This window comes from Bombyx mori, chromosome 18 (assembly GCF_030269925.1).
Source record: "Bombyx mori chromosome 18, ASM3026992v2".
NCBI lineage: Eukaryota > Metazoa > Arthropoda > Insecta > Lepidoptera > Bombycidae > Bombyx > Bombyx mori.
The window spans coordinates 1,852,395-1,875,670 of NC_085124.1; the positions used below are offsets into that span (position 1 = coordinate 1,852,395).

At 38.8% G+C, this 23,276-nt stretch overlaps 1 protein-coding gene across 3 annotated transcripts in view; it reads left to right on the top strand.

Moving 5' to 3' along the window:
- PLCb4 (phospholipase C beta 4) overlaps positions 1 to 22,820 on the top strand; it is a 95,651-nt gene extending 72,831 nt beyond the window's left edge. For 2 of the 3 annotated variants that reach the window (XM_038017084.2, XM_038017085.2), the window contains exons 7-22: positions 829 to 1,065; positions 3,638 to 3,804; positions 4,855 to 5,065; positions 8,429 to 8,687; positions 9,271 to 9,450; positions 10,829 to 10,982; positions 11,837 to 11,994; positions 12,524 to 12,730; positions 13,482 to 13,646; positions 14,241 to 14,445; positions 15,161 to 15,280; positions 19,375 to 19,555; positions 20,272 to 20,475; positions 21,075 to 21,231; positions 22,166 to 22,255; positions 22,659 to 22,820. In XM_038017084.2, coding sequence (XP_037873012.1) covers positions 829 to 1,065; positions 3,638 to 3,804; positions 4,855 to 5,065; positions 8,429 to 8,687; positions 9,271 to 9,450; positions 10,829 to 10,982; positions 11,837 to 11,994; positions 12,524 to 12,730; positions 13,482 to 13,646; positions 14,241 to 14,445; positions 15,161 to 15,280; positions 19,375 to 19,555; positions 20,272 to 20,475; positions 21,075 to 21,231; positions 22,166 to 22,255; positions 22,659 to 22,727 — 2,764 coding nt within the window. In that variant the 3' untranslated portion in view covers positions 22,728 to 22,820. 3 annotated transcript variants of the gene reach the window in all.
- Positions 22,821 to 23,276: the final 456 nt, after the last annotated feature.

A 23,276-nucleotide genomic window follows, 5' to 3' on the forward strand; every position in this document is an offset into this window, starting at 1 on the left:
ACATTTATTTTTATACACTAGTTACAAGAGTACCACTGCCGTATCCAAAACTAGCTATCTGGGTAACGTTAATGGAAAATTCTTTTATTAAGCTAAGCAGAAACATTTTTTTCTTTTCAATAGGTCTACATTTGAGATGAATTCTCAGGCAGCTCGCGACTCTCTTGACCTCGAAGCTCTGAATCAATCGTCCAGCATCACCTTACTGGTGTCCATCTATAAGAATTTTAATGCTAATACCTCAAAAACCCCTAAAAAAATCTGTTAAAATTTTCGAAAACTGTTCCAATACCCATTGTGAAGGCGGAGCGGTTTACCAATGCGTTACCTTATCCCACTACTGATAGAGCGGTACTATCAAGTGTTAATAAAGCTACCGAATAACTTGCAATCATTCTCATTGATTCTCTCTTCAAAAATATCTTCTTCTTCTACATATATAAAAATGAATTGCTGTTCGTTGTCTCGCTAAAACTGGAGAACGGCTCGACCGATTTGGCTAATTTTGGTCTTGAATTATATGTTGAAGTCCAGAGAAGGTTTAAAAGGTAAAGATAAATATGGAAATGCTCGAAATTAAATAAAAACAACAATTTTGTTTTTCCTTTGATGTGTCCCGATCGGACGGATTCCTTTTGTTTGTTTTAAGTTTATTTTATACAAAAGTTTAGGTCTTTTATTTATCGATTGAGGCACTACGAAGTCTGCCGGGTCAGCTAGTCTTCTTATATAACACAGAACACAAGAAATTCAACTAACGAAACAAACTTAACGAATGTAATTTCCTATATAATATATAGGACCACTTTAACCCTGACTTTCTTCCAGCTGGATGCGCCTCTGTTTCCTGACCGACCCTCGGGGCAAAGTTCCCGTCAAGGTGGTGGCCAGGACATTTGCTTCTGGTAAAACTGAGAAGCTGGTCTACCAGTGCCTGTCCGAACTGGGTCTGCCGTCAGGGAAGAATGACGTCATGGAAAAAGAAGCCTTCACGTTTGACAAGTTTTACGCTCTGTATCATAAGATTTGCCCGAGAAACGATATTGAAGAGTTGTTTCGTTCTATGTAAGTATTATTTTAGATTTATTTATTTATTTAGTCTATTTACAAATTAACAGCATAAACCAAAACATTTGTAAGGTATTAACGTACTAATATAACGGCCGTCTGGTGTAGTGGTAAGTGACATGGTCACTACACAAGGGAAGATATTTGTATGATAAATATAAACGTCTTTTCCAGGGTTATGGATGTATATTAAATATATTTATGTGTATAATAAAAATCTTACATTTATTTTCCGTTATCTGGTACCTGTAACACAAGTTCTTTACGATCTTATCACGGGACCAGTTAATGTGGCGTGATTGTTAGTAAATATTTATTTATTTATTAATAATTAGCTTAAGTAACTTCTAACAACAACAATAAATCGCTGCAAACCATCATGGAATATATCCATTTCCGGAGCATAGGCTAGCAAGCCATTGAGTAGCGAGACAGTACAATGCGTCGGAGAGTTAGCGGTGTGCTGCGTACGCGCGTGCGTGGTACTAAAAAGCTCCCGCTGGCGACGCACCCCTCCACAATGTAGCATGGTAGTTGTAACTAGCAATGGAACTCATGATTATGTCTTTCCATATGAGTCGACAAGTATCAAAGCCGGCAATGTGACTTTTGGACAATTACTGGTAAATCAGAAAAACGAATTATTGACTTTGTATTCCATTGGCAGTCACAAAACTCTTCTGAACGACATCTTAGATAAATAACAGGTTAAGTATTAACCTTTATTTAATGCAGGTTTTGAACCGTATTCTTTGAAGGAGACAATTATATTCAAATCAATCTGTATTGACATATCAATAACATTTTTTTGTCCAAATGCACAGATTGCCACCTTTGATAATAGACGACTCATATATTGTATCAAGTAACCAGGTTTACGTGTGGCAACTATACCGGCGTTTGGTAGCAGTCTAATCACAATATCTATTACATTATATTAATACTGAGAAATAAATAATACATTATTAAGTAAAATTGTAATACTAATAAGATGGGACCACCAACCCGATTAATTTTTAGGATTGAGAGCTAAACTATATCAGGACTATATCTCAAAGACCCTTTATTATTTCTTAGCCGATTGAACGAGCTCATAAGTGATTACCGGAGCCCATAGGCATTAACAACGTGCATGTCGCCGCTCAATTCTATAGTATAACGGCTGCCCCACCCTTGAAATTGGAACATATTACGATAGAAATAAGCAGGCTTCTTTTATAGAACGTAGCTATTTGTAAGCAGCTTTGACAGTGATTTCAAAAACGCATTACTTACCACATTATATTACAAAAGCGTATTACTGTTTTGCGGCAGGAAAAAGTAAGATGGTGGTTCTTTTTTTTTTTTTATTGCTTAGATGGGTGGACGAGCTCACAGCCCACCTGGTAGTGAGTGATTACTGGTGCCCATAGACATCTACAACGTAAATGCGCCACCCACCTTGACATATAAGTTCTAAGGTCTCAGTATAGTTACCCGCCCGCCCGCTCGGTTCCTACCCGTGCGGGCACTTAAGACGCCCTACCACCATCAAATACGCAAATTATAATTTCTGTCCATTTGAATCTTACTATATAGTGTTATTCCTTCATTGGAGTTGTTCGTGAAGATAAGCTAAGTACGTATTTAATTAGAAATTTTTTTATTTGCCTGCGGGATTCGAACACCGGCTTAGTCGCACCGCTTGATACTAATTTACTGATGGTAGGACTTCTTGTCAGTCCGCACGGGTAGGTACCACAACCCTGCCTATTTCTGCCGTGAAGCAGTAATGCGCTTCGGTTTGAAGGGTGGGGCAGCCGTTGTAACTATACTTCAGACCTTAGAACTTATATCTCAAGGTGGCTGGCGCATTTACGTCGTAGATGTCTATGGGCTCCAGTAACCAGGTGGGCTGTGAGCTCGTCCACCCATCTAAGCAATAAATAAAAAAATGCACCGGGCGTCTTATCCTTTAGGCCACGACGATGTCAAATACAGCCGCTTTGATCACGCAGTAAAGTGGGTTCCAATGAACTGGTATAGCTTTAACTGCAATTAATAATTCAAGGCACCTCGAGATAGTTTTCTTTTTCGTCTTCATTGAGCACCAGATGAGTCGCCGAGATAAATGCGAAACTATTTACCTAAAGTAAAGTGTGCGCCTGTACAACAAAATCCCACAAGATGTTCAGAACCTACATATACATAGGCTTAAGAAAACTATTAAAGAACATCTGTGCAATAAAGCTTACTATAAAGTCAATGATTATCTAGAAGATTGCACAAAGTGGGAATGAGTTGCTCGCTCCGGGCAGTTCAATATTGTAATAATTGTTATGTTATTATACTCATGTAAAAATGTATATTTAAAAAATAATCTAATATTAAAAAAATAATCTAATATTAAAAAAAAAAATACATGCCCGCTGAGTTTCTTGCCAATTCTTCTCAGGACGGAGGCTAATTCTTGTGAATTGGCGGTAGTTCTTTTGACGTTCAACAAGTATGTACTTTCATTTATGTTGAATAAAACTTTTTTGATTTGATTTGATTTGAAAGATGAAAGTAATCTTGTTTTTACTTTCAGAACTCAAGGCAAATCCGATCGCATCAATTTGGACCAGTTCGTGAACTTCCTGAATGAGAAGCAACGTGATCCTCGACTCAACGAGATCCTGTACCCGCTGTACGATGAGAAGAGAGCAGCTGAGATCATCACGACTTATGAACAGAATGAGGAAGCCAAAAATGCCAGTAAGTTATTGTTTAAGTTCGCAGGCCCTACCCTTACCGTATCTATTATTTATTAATACGAATTTACATCTCAAGGCGGGAAGTCAATGTCTATGGGAATTTCTGTCTTCTCATTTACATTGTCTTAGATACATGAGTAGACGGCACGTCCCGTCTAGTATTATTGTTTACAAGACTGCCGAAGACTGAAGAGAGTTTGTGTACCACAGATATTCTGAACACATCCACAGAAAATTCGATAAAGAAAAATTATCTCACGATAAAAAATGTGATTTATTTACATATTTTACTGATTCTTAGTCAATTATTTTTAGTTTATCAATAATTAAATGTAATAGTTCATTCGTATATCGTGGGATAAACAGACTGGCCACAGTTTAATGTTTTTCATTTACCTATGTTTTATTTTTTACAACGAGGTCTTAGAAACACTTGGAGGGACTGTGTGAAAGCGTTTTTGCGAGAGAAGCGTGTGAGGGCAGACGTATGATGAGCCTGAATGGTAAAAGAGGTCAAGCCATGCCGACCCCACATAGTGGAATAAAGGCACAGAAGAATATAAAGAAGTTTTATTTTTTCACAAAGTTATGAGTTTAGCTGTTTGAAGGGTCCAACACCCATTATACAATGCACCTTCCATATCAACCTTATGTCTGTTGTGATTTCCATGCGCTCTGTTAACTTCTTATCACTATATAAGCTAACTTTTTTTTTTATTGCTTATATAGGTGGACGAGCTCAGCCCACCCGGTGTTAAGTGGTTACTGGAGCCTATAGACATCTACGACGTAAAGCCGCCACCCACCTTGAGATATCGGTTCTAAGGTCTCAAGTATAGTTACAACGGCTGCGCCACCCTTCAAACCGAAACGCATTACTGCTTCACGGCAGAAATAGGCGAGGTGGTGGTACCTACCCGCGGACTCACAAGAGGTCCTGCCACCAGTAATTACGCAAATTATAATTTTGCGGGTTTGATTTGCTGTGCATTTCACCCATTAAGAGTAACCAGCTATCAACCAAATCATTCACAGTCCCATTACTTCACAGAATGCTTGACAAAAGACGGTCTGATCCGCTACTTGATGTCGGACGAGAATGCTCCTGTGTTCCTCGACCGTCTCGACAACTATATGGACATGGACCAGCCACTCGCTCACTACTACATCAACTCATCGCACAACACGTACCTAAGCGGACGACAGTTCGGAGGGAAAAGCTCCGTGGAGATGTACCGACAGGTCTTGTTGGCTGGTTGCCGGTAAGCATAAACAATTTTAATAGTAGTAGGTATATAATTTAGATCCAAGGCCTGGTAATCGAGCCATCCGTAAATATTTCTTGTTGGCGTTAAGACGTGCCGAGAAGGCCGTACAGATTAATATTAGTTCTCATTAATATTATCGTAATAATCTGTGGATCATTCAGACAACAGTAGAAATGTCATAGAACCCCCGATAATACTTCTAGAACGGATATGGTGCTTCAGATAACAAACAGTCGTCGTGGCCTAAGGGATAAGACGTCTGGTGCATTCGCGTTGAGCGATGCACCAGTGTTCGAATCCCAGGCGGGTACCAATTTTTGTAATCAATTACGTACTCAACAATGTTCACGATGGACTTCCATGATGAAGGAACAACATCGTGTAATAAAAATGAAACCCGCAAAAATATAATTTGCGTAATTACTGGTTAAGCAGTAATGCGTTTCGGTTTGAAGGGTGGGGCAGCCGTTGTAACTGTACTGAGATCTTAGAGCTTATATCTCAAAGTGCGTGGCGCATTTACGTTGTAGATATCTATGGGCTCCAGTAACCACTAAACATCAGGTGGGCTGCGAGCTCGTCCATACATCTAAGCAATAAAAAAAATAAAAAATTAAGAATTGCTATTTTTGTGTTTTTCATTTATTTATTGTATTTTATATGTATTTATTTAAGTTAAGTGCTTGATTTAAAAAAAAGACCAAAAGAGTACATTTACCCTCTTTTGGACTAAAAGAGGCTGTTTAATTCTAAAAAACTCATAGAATACAATATGTTCATCATAGGCCGTTCGAAGTATAAAACTCATTTCCTTAAAAATTTTAGCTGAAATTGCGGTATGTCAAAATTATTAAAATTATATTGAGTCCAAATTACTGTCATTATGATAATATCTACGACACACTTAACTTCCGATACAACGATTTCCCATAAATTTTAATAATACGAAATTTTCACAAGTCATTCCAAATATTACCCGTCATCAAATCGTTCCGCAGCTTAGCGTGACGTAGCTTGCCTTTCTTGTCAAAGGAATATCTTTCGAGAAAATCAACAGAACAATCTCGAAGGCCACATCGGTTACCTTCAAGAATGTTATTAATTGCCATAAGGTTGCTTAGAATGTTCCAAGATTGATAGCTGATTGATAAACAAAGTTATTTGATCGGTTTTGATTAGTTCGTGAAACCCGCCAAAAGTTTGTTATAACTTTATTGGGGTAATCTATGTAATCGATGTGTTGACGCGGTAACATTTGTATGAACATAAATTATCGAAATACATATGTAGAAGGGGTATGATCTTGTGAGATGTTGACTTAGTTTTGACAGATTTGTTTCCCTGTCACCTGATGTTAAGTGATTAACAGTCCATAGAATGTAAAGTGAATACTATTTATTGCGCACCTTTCCAAATGAGGTTGAGGTTTAAGTGGTAAAACGGCTTCAAATTGGAATGTCCGATTTCCTCTAGGCAGAGATAGGCAAGCTAATGGTACCACTGTGGTGGGAGGACGAGATCACAGCCCACCTGGTGTTAAGTGGTTACTAAAGTCCATAGACATCTACAACGTTAATGCCGCCACCCATCTTGAGATATGAGTTCTAAGGTCTCAGTATAGTTACAACGGCCGACCCACCCTTCAAACCGAAACGCATTACTGCTTCACAGCAGAAAAAGGCGGGGTGGTGGTACCTACCCGTGCGGACTCACAAGCGGTCCTACCACCAGTATGATTCTGACGATTGTGTTAATTCGGAAGTGTCAGACGGGCGATAACGAACCTATGTCGCAACCTTATCTTATTCTCACCCTTTTTAGGTAATGCAAATTTAACAGTATACAATTTATAACCAGATTTTCTAGGGGAGTCGTGAATGAGATCAATAAAATAACGAATTTCCTAAACATTCATATAATTATATTATATACTGGTGGTAGGACCACTTGTGAGTCCGCACGGATAGGTACCACCGCCCTGCTTATTTCTGCCGTGAAGCAGTAATGCGTTTCGGTTTGAAGGGTGGGGTAGCCGTTGTAACTATACTGAGACTTTAGAACTTGTATCTCAAGGTGGGTGGCGCGTCTACGTTGTAGATGTCTATGGGCTCCAGGGCTTAACATCAGGTGGGCTGTGAGCTCGTCCACCCATATAAGCAATAAAAAAATTAAAAAAAGTTAATTCACAATCCGTTGCGCTAGATCTATTTTCGTGGAATGATTCGACGTATACGAACTGATCGTCAAAATTAACGCATCAATACTTTCCCACTCAAATCGGACATGCCCTTGACTTGATGTACCAATAATTGTGTCCAATTTATACGATGTAATACCATGAAATCGTACCACAAGAGATTACAACAAAATAAAATTACAATTTGCTAGCATGATTAATGGAAATTTGCAAATAACGCTCACTAAGTAGCTAGTGACTGACCAAAGATACCGATTTCAATACAGTAACATACCGTCAAACAGAGCCCCAGCGCTATAGCGCTTATAGCGCTGGCGCTCTGTGTGACGGTATGTTACCACAGTAGTACATCACATCTCGGCGTCATAGCGCGGCGTTAGTTTAGCGCTCTGACGCGCGCTAATTACGCGTTCTGTTTGACGAAGGCTTAAATTATCTCAATGGTACTGTAAGGACTACATATGTATCCATATTGCCTATTAATGTATATTGTTTTGCCTACCTATGCTGATAGTCTTGAGAGGCTATATCAGCTTTACCGTAGGTTACCTACCTACCTTACCTAGTAGATTAGCTCTCGGGGCTCAAACCGTTGCTAACACTGGCCCTAGGAAGAGCAGTACTTCGCAGAATCTACCACCGAATCGAAAACGCGACCCACTGAGAAAATTCGGCGAGAAACTCAGTGGGCTATGTATATTGTTAATTATTAAGATTTGTTAGTTATTAAGCGACAATTATATAACAGCGTAGCAACAGTCAGTCTCGGGATTGTCGGGCTGTCGATAGCGCGTTGCATTTTAATTGTAATAATTATAATCCGAATATACTTTAGTCACTTAACTGATCACTGTGTCTCATTAACTTTACCCGACTACGAAGCTCAACAGTACTTTTTTTTATAGCTTACATGGGTGGGTGAGCTCACAGGCCACCTGTATTAAGTGGTTACTGGAGCCCATAGACATCTACAATGTAAATGCGCCACCCACTTTGAGATATAAGTTCTAAGGTCTCAGTATAGTTACAACGGCTACCCCACCCTTCAAACCGAAACGCATTACTGCTTCACGGCAGAACTAGGGTAGGTGGTACCTACCCGTGCGGACTGACAAGAGGTCCTACCACCAGTGATATTTTATGTATGACTTTATCCACAGATGCGTAGAGCTAGACTGTTGGGATGGCAAAGGCGAGGATGAAGAGCCAATCATAACGCACGGCATGGCAATGTGCACTGACATACTGTTCAAAGATGTCATATACGCCCTGAGGGATACCGCCTTCGTGACTTCAGACTACCCAGTCATCCTATCATTTGAGAACCACTGTTGCAAGGCCCAGCAATACAAGCTGGCCAAATACTGTGACGAGATCTTGGGTGATTTGCTGCTTAAGGAACCGCTGCCTGATCATCCGGTAGGAAAAATAAAAAGAACATTACAAATGTTAATGCAATTGATTTAATTGAAACAGTAAAAAAATTAACTTATATTTGAAAGCTTTATAATTCATATTTCGGTTTTATTTCTAAATAGACATATTTTTTATCACCCTCTTGCTTTTCATGGATTTATTAAGACAATTTACAATAATTTACAATTTCATCTGTTGCCAGACTACTAACAGTCAATCAAAATCTTTGGAATGGAAATAAATCCAACATACAATAAATATTTCACATTTAATAGGTACAACCTTGAATTTTCTTCTACGTTATGACTGCCGGAAATACGTGACACACAAAATCAAGAACTAGATTCAAAATCAAAATTTTTATTGCAAGAACCATACTGCGATTGAAAGTGAAACCTAGACCCAATCCGTACCGTAGCACAAAAGTCGTAGGCATTAATCACTTGGTTAATGCGGCGTTCAAAAACTAATTAAAAAGAATGATGATGTAAATATATTTTCAATCAAATATATTACTATTTAAGATTCTCATTTTTATAATTGCCAAACGTGATTAGCAAATTTTTTTTGTCTTCTCAACCCTTAGTTGGACCCAGGAGTGCCATTACCTCCGCCTTCAGCCCTCAAACGCAAGATCATGATTAAGAACAAACGTCTAAAGCCAGAAGTTGAGAAGCAAGAATTAGAGCTGTTCCGTCAAGGACAGTTTGTCATCGAAGAAGAAGAGAAAGAAGATGCTTCTGCAGTCGCCATTCTGGATAAAAAGGTAAATTAAAAAGCAAATCTTCATAATCATGCCTAACAAGGACGCATTCTTCGGCAACCAACAACCAGACAATCCATTCACAATCAACAACCACCTTGCCTTACTTGTAACCTAATATATTTTTTATTCAAAACTAGCTGACCCAGCAGACTTCGTAGTGCTCCAATCGATAAATAAAAGACCTAAACTTTTGTACAAAATAAACTTAAAACAAACAAAAGGAATCCGTCCGACGGGGGCACATCAAAGGGAAAACAAAATTATTATTTTTTATTTAATTCTGAGCATTTTCATATTTATCTAACTTTTATACCTTCTCTGGACTTCTAAAAATAATTCAAGACCAAAATTAGCCAAATCGGCCCAGCCGTTCTCAAGTTTTAGCGAGACTAACGAACAGCAATAAATAATCAGAATTCCATTACAATTTTATTCATGTTTATTGTAGAATAACAATAACCCTATTGAATAGATTAATAGACTAATTATTTTTAATATTTACGTAGACATCCTATCCTTTACCTTCGGAAAATCGGACCTTGACTAAGTTAGACGTTTCAATGCTATTAGATATAGACTTTGTAAAGTTGAAGAATGTTCCATGGGAAACTGTTTGAAGAGTTTCCGTCATCGTCATTTTCAAATACCGTCACGCCACCAGCCCCGAAAATACAATTCCTGTGGAAACTGGTTATCGTTTCGTGATGCAAATTAAAGATCTTTAATCGGACATTTGTTACTTGGAGCACAGTCTATTCGAATGTAATTCATAACCTGTTTATTTAAATTCATGATTTCTGGAAATTATTTTATTATCGCTTCAGGTTTTGCGTTTTCTATTGTGCCTCCGGTTGACACAAAGTCCCGAACTGCGGTGCTTATTCAAAATAGAAATACGGGCATCATTATTGCCGGTGGTTCCACAGATGAATATCACTTAACAATGGAATTAGCTCACTCCACAATGTTTTCGAAAGGGTCAGCCTGCTTCAAAGGGACTTTGACTCTTCAAGTTCTTCACACTCTCTAGTCTTAGCGTTACGAAGCGGTTTTGTTGTATCCCTGGCACTAATTACGTCCGCGCACTACTGAAGACAACTTATTTTTTATCGTTTAGATGGGTAGACGAGCTCACGACCTACCTGGTATTAAATGGTTACCGGAGCCCATAGACATCTACAACGTAAATGCCGCGCCCCCTTGAGATATAATTCTAAGGTCTCAGTTTTTACTGTATACTTACTAGTGTAAACGCGCATCTACCTGTTTTAACAAGAAAACCATATTCACAACCACACGTGAGCTCCTGGATATCGGCTAACTCATCTACACCTAGTGAAAAAAATTACAAAACTACCAATGCTGGTATTCCTTCCAGCCTGAAGAGATCGTAGCCGAAGCAGCATCGGCTGGCGATGACGCACCTCCTCCCGTTGCGTACACAGGATCTACAACCAACGTTCATCCATGGCTCTCGTCCATGGTCAACTACGCGCAGCCCATCAAGTTCCAAGGCTTCGAAGAGGCAGATAGTAAGTTTTATTCCATAATGTAGGCTCTTAAGGTTAATTTTACCGCTAAGTAGTGTATGTCCGATGTCCATAAGCGACTTGAACCACTTCAGATGAGCCACACATTTTTTTACTGGTCAGAAGTTAATGGCGAACTTGTGCATATAAACAATTTTCGTCCAATGCCCAATATTGTACCTGTATTGCCATCGAACCACCATCATTATTATTTATTACTAGCTGACCCGGTAGACTTCGTAGTGCCTCAATCGATAAATAAAAGACCTAAACTTTTGTATAAAATAAACATAAAACAAACAAAAGGAATCCGTCTGATGGGGGACACATCAAAGGAAAAACAAAATTGTTATTTTTATTTAATTCCGAGCATTTCATATTTGTCTACCCTTTGAACCTTCTCTAGACCTCCACAAATAATTCAAGACCAAAATTAGCCTTAGATAAATCCTTAGATAAAGCCTTAGATAAAAAAAGCCTCAGAAAAATCTAAAACACAATGTTTCGAAGCTTAAGTCTCTATAGGCTGCAAGAATTGTTATGCTTACATTTTTTAAGGGTGTAAGGAATTTTTTTTACCGAGCGGATGAAATTACTCGGTATACAACCAAGATCCAAATGCTATTTGTTATTTAATTATTAAGCAAAAATATCTTTAAAAAGTCGTTCACACGATTCAGGCTCTAGTCCAAATATCTTCTGTTTTGTAAGTTACCGCTATAAGGTATAATAATAAAAAATCTTGCACGCTCTAAGGCATTTATTCGAAATTGAAAACCCAACCTTCGAATTGAAATATTATTTATTTTGGAAACCATAGGACTTTGCCCGACAGTTAGATAAAACGTTTTTCACAGAGCGCAACATTTACCACAACATGTCCTCGTTCGCTGAGACGACCGGCATGAACTACCTAAAGAGCCAAGCCATCGACTTCGTGAATTACAACAAGCGACAGATGTCCCGTATTTATCCTAAAGGAACCCGTGCTGACTCCTCTAATTACATGCCTCAGGTAGTAATAATATTCACTATAAAAGTAATATTCACGAATTAACTCGAAATTTTTACGAATGATGTCTTCTTTGGAAAAAGTAGCTTTAACTGCCGTTTCTGGACAACCCGCGTAATAGTTTCTGAAGAATCAGGGAAGTGGGAATGTGACGCGTTTTACGCAGGGCGCATCTCTCCACGCCCATATGTCCGACGCTGAACTAGCGCTATGACCGTCGGGCCTCTGAGTCAGAGGACTAATCCAACTGATATCCCAGATAACCATAGGACACCCCGCTGGGTCCATCACCCGGTTGCTCTTTCGTAAAACACAATCCACCACCACCGTTCACAAAGCCATATGATTATCGCACAATAAGTATTCTCTAGACCTTCTAATATTTTTGGGCCTGTCTTCTTTGGTAGCTTAAATGAATACCACCCTCATGAATGTTCTGCTTCGATGCACTTATACATTCAAATTGTGGGCGTGTCCAAAGTGGGCCGTGAGTCCGTCAATACTCATAGCTGATCGTAATAAATATTGACAGGTATTCTGGAACGCCGGATGTCAAATGGTGTCCCTAAACTTCCAAACGTCAGACTTGCCAATGCAACTGAACCAAGGCAAGTTCGAGTACAACGGGAACTGCGGATACCTGTTGAAGCCGGACTTCATGCGGCGCGCGGACCGTAGCTTCGATCCTTTTGCCGACGCGCCAGTCGATGGCGTCATCGCGGCTCAGTGCAGTGTCCAGGTGAAGTGCTTCATGATAATAATCCTCTTCATCTTTTTCCTTCATTCGAACTTTTGGGAACCGATTGGATACATAACATTCGGATGGTTTTGTATTCAAAAGCAATCTCAGCCAGTCAATGGGAAATCTTTGTTGGCGTTCACTTCCTATAAAAGTGATTTAGAATACGCACAAAAATAAAAATAAACTTAATAATAATTACATTTAATTTTCTAGAATGAAATCTGGGTATAAAAGTAGACGGTAAGCGACGATGAGATATGCGTAATAAAAATACTTGTATGGACTAGGTATGTGAAAGAAGAAATGCAAGAAAATTGTGTTATTGCTGAGGTGAAGTATGATAGGCCCCAATGGAGAATAGAGGAAATGCTGCGCCGATCTCACATAATGTGAAATAAAGGATAAATGAAGAATTCAATTTGTAGAAATAACAAAGCGAACTATGCATGTGACTAGGAGATGTATGGAAAGGCTGCAAGGTAGAGGGAGAAGAGGTCGTCCGAAGAAGACATGGATGGAGTGTGTGAATGACGATATGAAAGAGAGAGGAGTGAGTGTTGAGCTGGCGGCTAATAGAAGAGAAGGGAATAGAAAAATTCGGAGTATCGACCCCACCTAGTGGGATAAGGTTGAAACAAAGAAGAAGAACAAAGCGAATTATAATTTTTATATGACTTTGAGTACTGTACTAGAAAAGCATGCCCCTGTAGGCAACAAAATAATTGGATAACAAAAACTGCTTCTACAGGTCATAGCTGGTCAGTTTCTGTCAGACAAGAAGATCGGGACCTACGTTGAAGTGGATATGTACGGTCTACCGTCAGACACGATCCGCAAGGAATTCCGCACGAGAATGGTGCCTGCGAACGGATTGAACCCAGTTTACAACGAGGAGCCTTTCTTGTTTAGGAAGGTAAGGAAACTGGGCACTACGAACTGACTGTTCAAATTGCTACTTGCCATGTGCCATTACGTACTTCTCAACATACTTTTTAGTGGTGGTAAAACGGCTTGTGAGTACGCACGGGTAGATGCCACCACCCTGCCTATTACTGCCGTGAAGCAGCAATGCGTTTCGGCTTGAAGGGTGGGGTAGCCGTTATACTATACTGACACCTTAAAACTCATATCCATAACAATATCCAAACACCATATCTCAAGGTGGGTGGCACATTTACGTTGTAGATGTCTGTGGGCTCCAGTAACCACTTAACACCAGGTGGGCCGTGAGCTCGTCCACACATTTAAGCAAAAAAAAAAAAACACTACGGGACATAGGCCTCTCCAATTCTCGGCAACTCTCATCCAGCTTGAGATCTATTACAGAATGTTAAATAATAAAATTAAGTGTTGTTTGAGAAACAAATAGAACTAAATACTGGTACCGGTTACATCATTTCTAAGAAAATTACGTAACATCTATTTTATTAGTTTGAAAGTTCCGAAAGTGCCACGACGACTTTTCAACGTTTCACGACGTTATTAATCACCTCATACTTCTCACCAGGTCGTGCTTCCTGACCTAGCCGTCCTCCGTTTCGGTGTTTACGACGAGAACGGCAAGCTCCTGGGCCAGAGGATCCTGCCGCTGGACGGGCTCCAAGCCGGCTACAGGCACATCTCGCTCAGGACCGAAGCAAACTTCCCTATGTCACTGCCCATGTTGTTCTGCAACATCGAACTCAAGATTTACGTCCCGGACGGTTTTGCTGGCAAGTGATTTAAAGTTGTAATTTTTCTGTAATAATGGTCGTACTTACCTACCCCTTTGAAGGCCGACAGAGACCGAATAGACACCTTTGAAATGTGGAGCTGGAGAAAAATGCTACAGATTCCATGGATCGCCTTTCCCACCAACGTGTCTATTCTGAGAGAGTTTAATATCAAAACTAGACTTTCCACTATATGCCTTCGTAGGGTGCTGGAATTCTTCGGACATATTGCTCGTAAAGAGGGTCACAATCTAGAACAGCTGATGGTGACAGGAAAGGTAGATGGCAAACGTCCCAGAGGACGCAGTCCCACGAGATGGTCGGACCAAATATGTTCTTCTCTAAGCATCAACTTCCCCAATGCCCTTCATGAAGCTAAGGATTGCAGCAGATGGAGGAAAATCGTTCGGGAGAAACTGATGCAGCGGGGGAGTCACGACCCTCAGTGATGAGGAAAACGACGCGAGCAAGAGAACCTACCCCTATGAGCTCACTATACTTTCTGAGGGTTTGAGTTATATTCATCATCAGCCTATAGCAGTACACTACGGGACATAGGCCTCTCCAATTCTCGGCAACTCTCATCCAGTTTGAGATCTATTACAGAATGTTAAATAATAAAATTAAGTGTTAATTGAGAAACAAATAGAAGTAAATACTGGTACCGGTTACATCATTTCTAAGAACATTTTCCTAAAATAAGTTTTCTCTGTAGATTTCATGGACGCTCTCTCAGACCCGCGTGCGTTCAAGAAACGTTCCGAAGACATGCAGCAGATGGGCATTGAAGCTGGTGGACCTGAAAAAAGAGTGCAGCTCGAAGAGAAGAAAGAAGGTCAGTTGACTCTTGGCTCAATTTCATTTAGGTTTTACGTACATTTAAATAATAGATCCCGATCAGGCTGTGACTGCATAAAAGTTTATTATAACTATTCTTCATCGCGTAGAAGTTGGTGATGCTGTATCAGAGACTTTCTCCGAAGTTTTGTTTATTTATTGCCCAGTGCAAAAGGTCACGGATCACATGATGTTAAGTTTCCGGAGGGCGTAGACGTCACATTGTGAATACCTCCCATCCAACTTGAGAGGCGAGGACTGAATTTCAATTGTATTACTTAAAGGCTGTCCCATCCTTCAAATGGAACTATAGGATAGCTTCGCACTTCAAATAGGCCAGATGGTCGTATCTGTCTGCTCTGCTATCTGGGCCTACAATATCCCCAAACTATATCATCGCAAATTATCTTCTATCAAGATTAATTTAGTTCGGGATAAATTAAAATTCTACCCAATTACAAGTTAATACTGTATTAGCACTTAGAACAGTTAAAACAATTCACAAACACTTTTAAACTCTCAATTCGCTTCTTCCGCCTATCTTCAGGTGATCCGCTCGCTGTTTCATTTCGAGTAGTTCCAATTACTAACTGACTGCGTGCCATCTCTGCAACGCTTTTATAGCCAATACCACATCGCTAGAATTATCTAAAACATTCCACACATTTCTAGTGTTGTGTTTCCGTTATCTGACAATAGATGACGTTGTACTTCTCGAGCGTTCTAGGTGCTACTAGATCCTTCGGCGATAGATGGCGTTACTCTTACCGGTGTAACAATATGTTATTCCTTCATTGTGGAAAATAATACAACTGTTACACATTCGTCGTATTCAGTTAAACAACATGTTAACGCATAGAATTCGTATAAGGTCAGAGCTTCATGCACTGACAGGAGACTGCCGGGTTATTGATCATCTGATGTACCAGTACATGACCTTAGCTTTAGTCCCTTTAACTTACTTCGATTACATTATATTCTAGCCCCGTATTTACCCACTAATTACTACCACTGATGGAATATTAATCTACTGCCATCGTAGCCATTACTACTGCTACTAGCATTCTCAGATTCAGGTCTAATGGATTGCCATATTACAATATTGCTAAGAACGGTTTTGTGTTAATGGTCTTCGCGATTTTTTATGTCACATAGCATATTTGTTAGCTCGCAAGAGATGGTGGGACTATTAACTCTCCCACGACTGCGACTCACATGCCCTTTACCGACTAACAGCGTTTTTTATCATCATATAGCCATTACCGTCTTTACCATAAGGGCACACGGGGCCCGTGCCCAGGGCCCCCATTCTCAGGGGGCCCCTAAGGACCGACAATTTCTCTCACACATTTATTCGGTTTCCGTTATCGTGATCGTAACAAAAAAACCAGCAGCATTCTAATATCATTAATGACATATTATACCGTATTTGACTACCTATAATAAATGGTCATACTCAGTAAAAAAAATGTTACTGTAATTCGCTTTTTCACTTTCCAAAAGGGCTTCAAATTCTTGTGTGCCCAAGGGCCCCAGTCTAATTTAAAACGTCCCTGCATATACCAAACTTTTAGATATGAGGAAAATTTGTATTTCCTTCGATTTCCTCAAGTCGGTTATCTGTGATCACAAAAACTATAAAGTATTCGCAATATCGGAAATAATCTAATGACAATAAAAAACGCAAGATTATATATACCATAGTACTAGTTTTAATCGTATGAAAAGTATTGTAAAAAAGAATTAATCCGTATTTATGATGCAGGACCAGCGTCCGTATTTATATATATACGTTAAATCTAAGATTTTCTGACATTACGTCTTTGTTTATTGTCTATATATCGACGCTTGAAAGGCAAACGTGACTAAGCGACAATAACTGCTTTGTACATAAATGATAGGCAATAACAATATTCGATACGCAAAAAAAAAATATTTCTAGGTCTATTAAAATAATTTCAATCCTACAACTACTAGCTAGATTCTACTACAGCTAGATTCGTTAGAATAAATTTTGTTTTCAGGTATTTCAACTTTAAATTAGTCTACTGTAAAGTTCACGCATTGTCGCTTAGTCACGTTTGCCTTTCAAGCGTCGATGTATAAAAATACCTTTTTAGATAAATCACGGCTTAGTTACAAATAACACAGAAGTCAGGCCACACTCCCTTCTACGCTTTTCTGATACACGATCCGTGGGCGTTGTTACATTTCCACTTTTCTATTTAAAACGCTTCACGTCGATATAAATTGTGGGTAAACATCATGAATAATACCCGATGTAAGCATAACTCGCTGTCATTGAATACAATGTTTTACAAAAATTTTAAAATTATCTCGCTTACCGGTAGGGCTGTCAAAACAACATGATGTTCTGATTTAGGCGTACGAGTCGCATATTACGAGTATTATAATATCTCCTGTGTTTTTATCCGTGTCTATATATTTCATATCTGTCTGTCTATCTATCTGGAGAAGCTAATTGAATGAAAAATAATTGAAAGCGCTGACAGAAAAACTTATGAAATATCCATGGCCCTAGCGAATTCATAGGAGGCTGTCATACCAACAGTCGCTGGTTTTTGAAAGCACGCAATAGATTTCCTAAGTCAAACTAGTATAAGTCTTGCTTCAGGCACTCATTAGACACTTTCGCATTGGAAAGTTCTTTGATCCTGTTTACATATAATTATATAAATGTAAATTCGAGGCACTATAGCTCCATCCAAGCAAGGATTTTAGGCCTTTTCATATGAAATATTTTTGTTGAACGTGAAACCCGGTGGACCCGGTGAACCCGGCAAAAACAGTGGACATAGAGAACACATTAGTACAATATTTCGGTGTTTTTCTTTTGTATAAAACTTGGTAAAAAAACTCACTACTTTAAAAACGTGGGAATTGTACAAATTTGAATGTTTTAATGATAGTAACAAATTTTTTGTTTTTTTTTTTTCTTATACGGGTGGACGGGCTCACGACCCGCCTAGCGTCAGGTGGTTCCCGGAGCCTATAGACATCAAAAACGTAATCATACATAAACGTAAATGCCGCCACCCACCTTGAAACATGAGTTCTAAATCTCAGGTTTATAGTTACAACGGCTGCCCCACCCTTCAAACCGAAACTACTTTACGCCGCAAATAGGCAGGGTGGGGGTGCGGACCTGTGTAGACTAACAGATTTAAAGCAACATTTCTTAAATGAATTTACTTTAATTTAATAAATGACCTCTCATTTAAGTTCACGTATATATAAGACTTAGGTACATTAAATTGTTCATATTTTAGAATAAAAAATCACCTATTAGGTCATACACTAAAATGAAGAAAATTACAAGTAACATTTTCTACTAAGCCATTAACAAATCATTTTCACAAACAGACCAACGTTAAATTGTCAAAGATTGAAATATATAAAAAAAAATAGTTTTGTAAAACGCTTGGCTCTTGTGATATAGATACGTCTTGTTTGATAAGTCTAAAACAGCTTCACAATCGATACTAAATAATCCAGAAAAACACGCAACTGAAAATAGTTTAGATTTACAAAAAAAAAAAAAAGAATATTCGTATTGTGTTATTTTTAAAGAAACTGTATGTTTAGACGAAGATTTCAGTCCGTTTGGTATTATGACAAGGTAATGTTGAAGCGCTGTCTGTAGTTGTTCAACGCGTCGCAAGTGTTTTGCGCTGAATTCCTAGATATGATTAAACGTCAGAAAATCTTGAAGGATTATAAAAGTAATAATATCATTTATTTATTGATTTTTGTTTAACATTTTGCTAAAGTAATGTTTTGTTGGTTCTTGTTTAAAAAAAAAATGATTGTGACGCGTAATTGTGAATTAAGTCGAAGACTTAGATTTTTCCCTTTCGTTTGTTGAGAAGAATTGCCTTTTAATATAATGTATATTCTGTTCAGAAAATTAACGATTTCCCGGTAGGTACTATACACGGCACGAAACAAAATAAACCAAAGTTGAAACTCGCATAGGTTTTTTTAATGATTGAAAATTAATATTATAATGTTTTACGAAATCCTCTTTTACAATGTGTAAAATATATTTTATCATTTTCGATAATCCTACAGAGCCTCCCATCGTCTTCGAACCTATAACAGTGGAGTCCTTGCGCCAAGAGAAGGGCTTCCTAAAGACCGGCAGGAAACAGCAGAAAGACCTGGACGCAATGAGGAAGCGACATGCCAAAGAGAAGATGGCATTGCAAAAGCAACAATGCACTGCACTTGAGAAGATGATAAAGGGAAAGAAGTTAGTAAATTATACTAAATTTTTTTGGTTAAAATTAATAACTGCTTTGCTAACCTCTAGTGTAACTGAGGTTAAACGCTAACATCAGCTACGCGAACGCGTTCAATAGTGTTCCCTTCAATCACGAGGTCGAAATATGCATTACCTATTAATAAAAACGGAATAACGTCCCTGTTTCTTGGCAGAAATGGCTAAAATAATTGTGAATATCCGTATATGACAATGTAGTATAGATTTTTTTTATTGCTTAGATGGATGGACGAGCTCACAGCCTACCTGGTGTTAAGTGGTTACTGGAGTCTATAGACATCTACAACGTAAATGCACCACCCTCCTTGAGATATAAGTTCTAAGATCTCAGTATAGTTACAACGGCTGCCCTACCCCTCAGACCGAAACGCATTACTGCTTCACGGCAGAAATAGGCAGGGCGGTGGTACCTACCCGCGCGGACTCACAAGGAGTCCTACCACCAGTAATTACGCAAATTATAATTTTTGCGGGTTTGATTTTTATTACACGACGTTATTCCTTCACCGTGGAAGTCAATCGTGAACATTTGTTGAGTACGTAGGTATTTCATTAGAAAAAATTGGTACCCGCCCGTGGGATTCGAACACCGGTGCATCGCTCAACACGAATGCACCGGACGTCTTATCCTTTAGGCTACGTCGACTTCCAAATTTACTATGAAATAAACAAATAAAATGTTACAGCAAAGAGCAGTTGAGCACTGATCCGGCCTTCCGCAAGATGGTCAACGAACAGTCGACGGCGTGGAGTGAGCTGGTAGCCAAGCACCGAGTGGAAGAGTGGACCAACACCAGGAACCGCCTCAACGAACAACGGGAACTGCTGAAGAAAATGATGGAGCAGACACAACAGGCTCAAGTCAAACGCCTCGAAGCCAAGCATGAGAGGTGAGGCTGAAGATACGAAATCAAACACGCAAAATTATAATTTGCGTAATTACTGGTGGTAGGACCTCTTGAGAGTCCGCGCGGGTAGGTACCACCGCCCTGTCTATTTCTGCCGTGAAGCAGTAATGCGTTTCGGTTTGAAGGGTGGGGCAGCCGTTGTAGCTATACCTAAGACCTTAGAACTGATGTCTCAAGGTGGGTGGCGCATTTACGTTGTAGATGTCTATGGGCTCCAGTAACCACTTAACACCAGGTGGACTGCGAGCTCGTCCACCCATCTAAGCAATAAAAAATAAAATAAAAACAATATAGGGGGTCTTTTAATTCAGTTTTTAATAGTCTTCGTCTAAAACACATTAATGCCTTCGTGCATGTTTTTCGCATCTGATGACAATCATCTTAAATTATTGCACTTAAATTAAATTCTAATATAACGAACCTGATCGAAATTGCTTCAGAAATTTAAAATTGAAGTAGCCACGAAACGAAAATTAATTATATATTTTGGTTTTACGTCAAATAAAGAATAATATGACGTTAATAGCTGTTACAATAATACATTTCCACAATCATTAATATTGAGTCAAACAAATTCACAGGGAGCTGAAAGAGATGAACGCTCGTCAGGCCAGGATCAGTATGGAGACCAGCAAAGAGGTCGCCAACGACAAAACTTTGAAGACCAAACAAGAAAAAGATAGACGACTCAGGGAGAAAAAACAAAACAACACAAAGAAGTTTATGGACGAAAGACTGGTATGCATGTGGTTAATGCGACAATTTTTCGTCAAAATTACTACTCAAATCTTTCAAAGCTCAACTGAATTTCACTGCGTCGTCATTTGGGGCCAGACTAAACGTCAAACTAACTATAACTCCACATAGAAACCATTTCGAAATTTTGGATTTCGACTTTAATTCAAAAATGGACCTAGAACAACCCTTTCCAGCGACTCTAAATAATCAAATGACCAAAAGTAGCTTATAAAGGAGACAAACTTATCCATCGGTCTCTTTCACTCCGTCCCCTTCCTTTACATTTTTTCGGTTCGAAAACTTTATTCGATGTTTTCCAAAAAACCCTTTTTTTTTGTTGGGTCTCTATAATTCTAAAGGTGCGATATACCACACACTAATGCGCAACGATTACTCATTAAGTTTCGTGCATCATTATGTAGACATCAAAAAATAAAGATCCTAACATATACTTACATTACTTACTTATTAAAATTTAACGAATTCAGTGCTTTTCAAATTTAATCATTAATATAAGAATTCAGAATAAATAAATAAGAATTCAGTGATCGGTTTATTGAGAACTTAATAAGATAATCAGTTGTTTATTTGCCATTCTTCTGAATGCCTGACATTTTGGCCATTAAATAATAATTTTATTGGTGGTAGGACCTCTTGAGTCCGCGCGGATAGGTACCACCACTCCGCCTATTTCTGCCGTGAAGCAGTAATGCGTTTCGGTCTAAAGGATAGGGCAGCCGTTGTAACTGTAGAGATCTTAGAACTTAGATCTCAAGGTGGGTGGCGCATTTAAGTTGTAGATGTCTATGGGCCCCAGTGACCACTTAAGACCAGCTGGGCTGTGAGCTCATCTACACATCTAAGCAATAAAAAAAAACGGAGCACCACACAGACCGCAATACAATGGAATTATAATATAATTTTAATATTTCAGAGTCACACTAAGAAACAAAACCGCGAGAAGGATAACTTGAAGGCGACACACGAGAAACAGATGGAAGAGCTGTCAAAAGATGTTGATAATGTAAGTTATCTTATGTGTGAAATGAATGGTGCAGGCAGCCCAAGACCAATTATTGTGGCGAACCTTGCGGGAGGCTTATGTTCAAAAGAGGACGTACGTAGGGCCGCAAAAAAAAAAAGGGTGAAAATCTCCAATTTAGAAAATCCGATTCACTACTTGGTTAGATGAACCAATGAATTCAAATAAGCAATCCGCACTTATTTCTCAAAAGAAACTATTCTCGCAAACACAACTACATACTTGCGTCCAAAACGTTATTCAGAAGAAATTTTGGGAGGCTTAAACTATATTTTTCTAACTAAAAAACAATATTTTAATAAATTTTAATAAATAAAAACACCATATTTTTCTAAAACATTCATCCGAGTTATTTACGTTAAATAAAACTGAACATTCATTTTAGCTAATCGAGATGTACAAGATGGAGGAATCCGAATTCGACATGGCGAGTAAAACGGAATTTTTTGCATGAAAGTATCCTGAAATTGCTCCGCTGCTGGAGCAATTGACTGTGAAAGTGGAGTGAAGTGATCTCATTTAAATAAATAAATTTTAAACAAATAAATTACTAACGATTATTTAATGTTACTATTAATGAATGCTAATCTCGAATCTGTAATCTGTAGATGTAAATCAACTGAGATGATAACAGGATGTAATCTCATTTTACCTTTAAATTTATTTAGCATTTCATCTGGTCATTGTGTCTACAATGTTAACAACCACCAATAATACGCGCCAATCTGAATAATGACCAGGTAAAGACTGGTTTATATATTCGTCTATTTTTGTTTATTGCCCTTGTAGGCAGACGAGCACACGGCCCACCTGATGGTGAGTGGTTCCCGTCGCCCATGGACTTCAGCAATATCTGGGGCAGAGCCAAGCCGCTACTTACGCTGCTATGTTCAGTGAAAACAAATAGATTGCGACCTTACGCTACGGCTTTGCCTCACAAAAAAAAAAGGCATTGACTTCATGATACCATTTTTTAATTTAAGATAAAGTTATATTCGTTCGT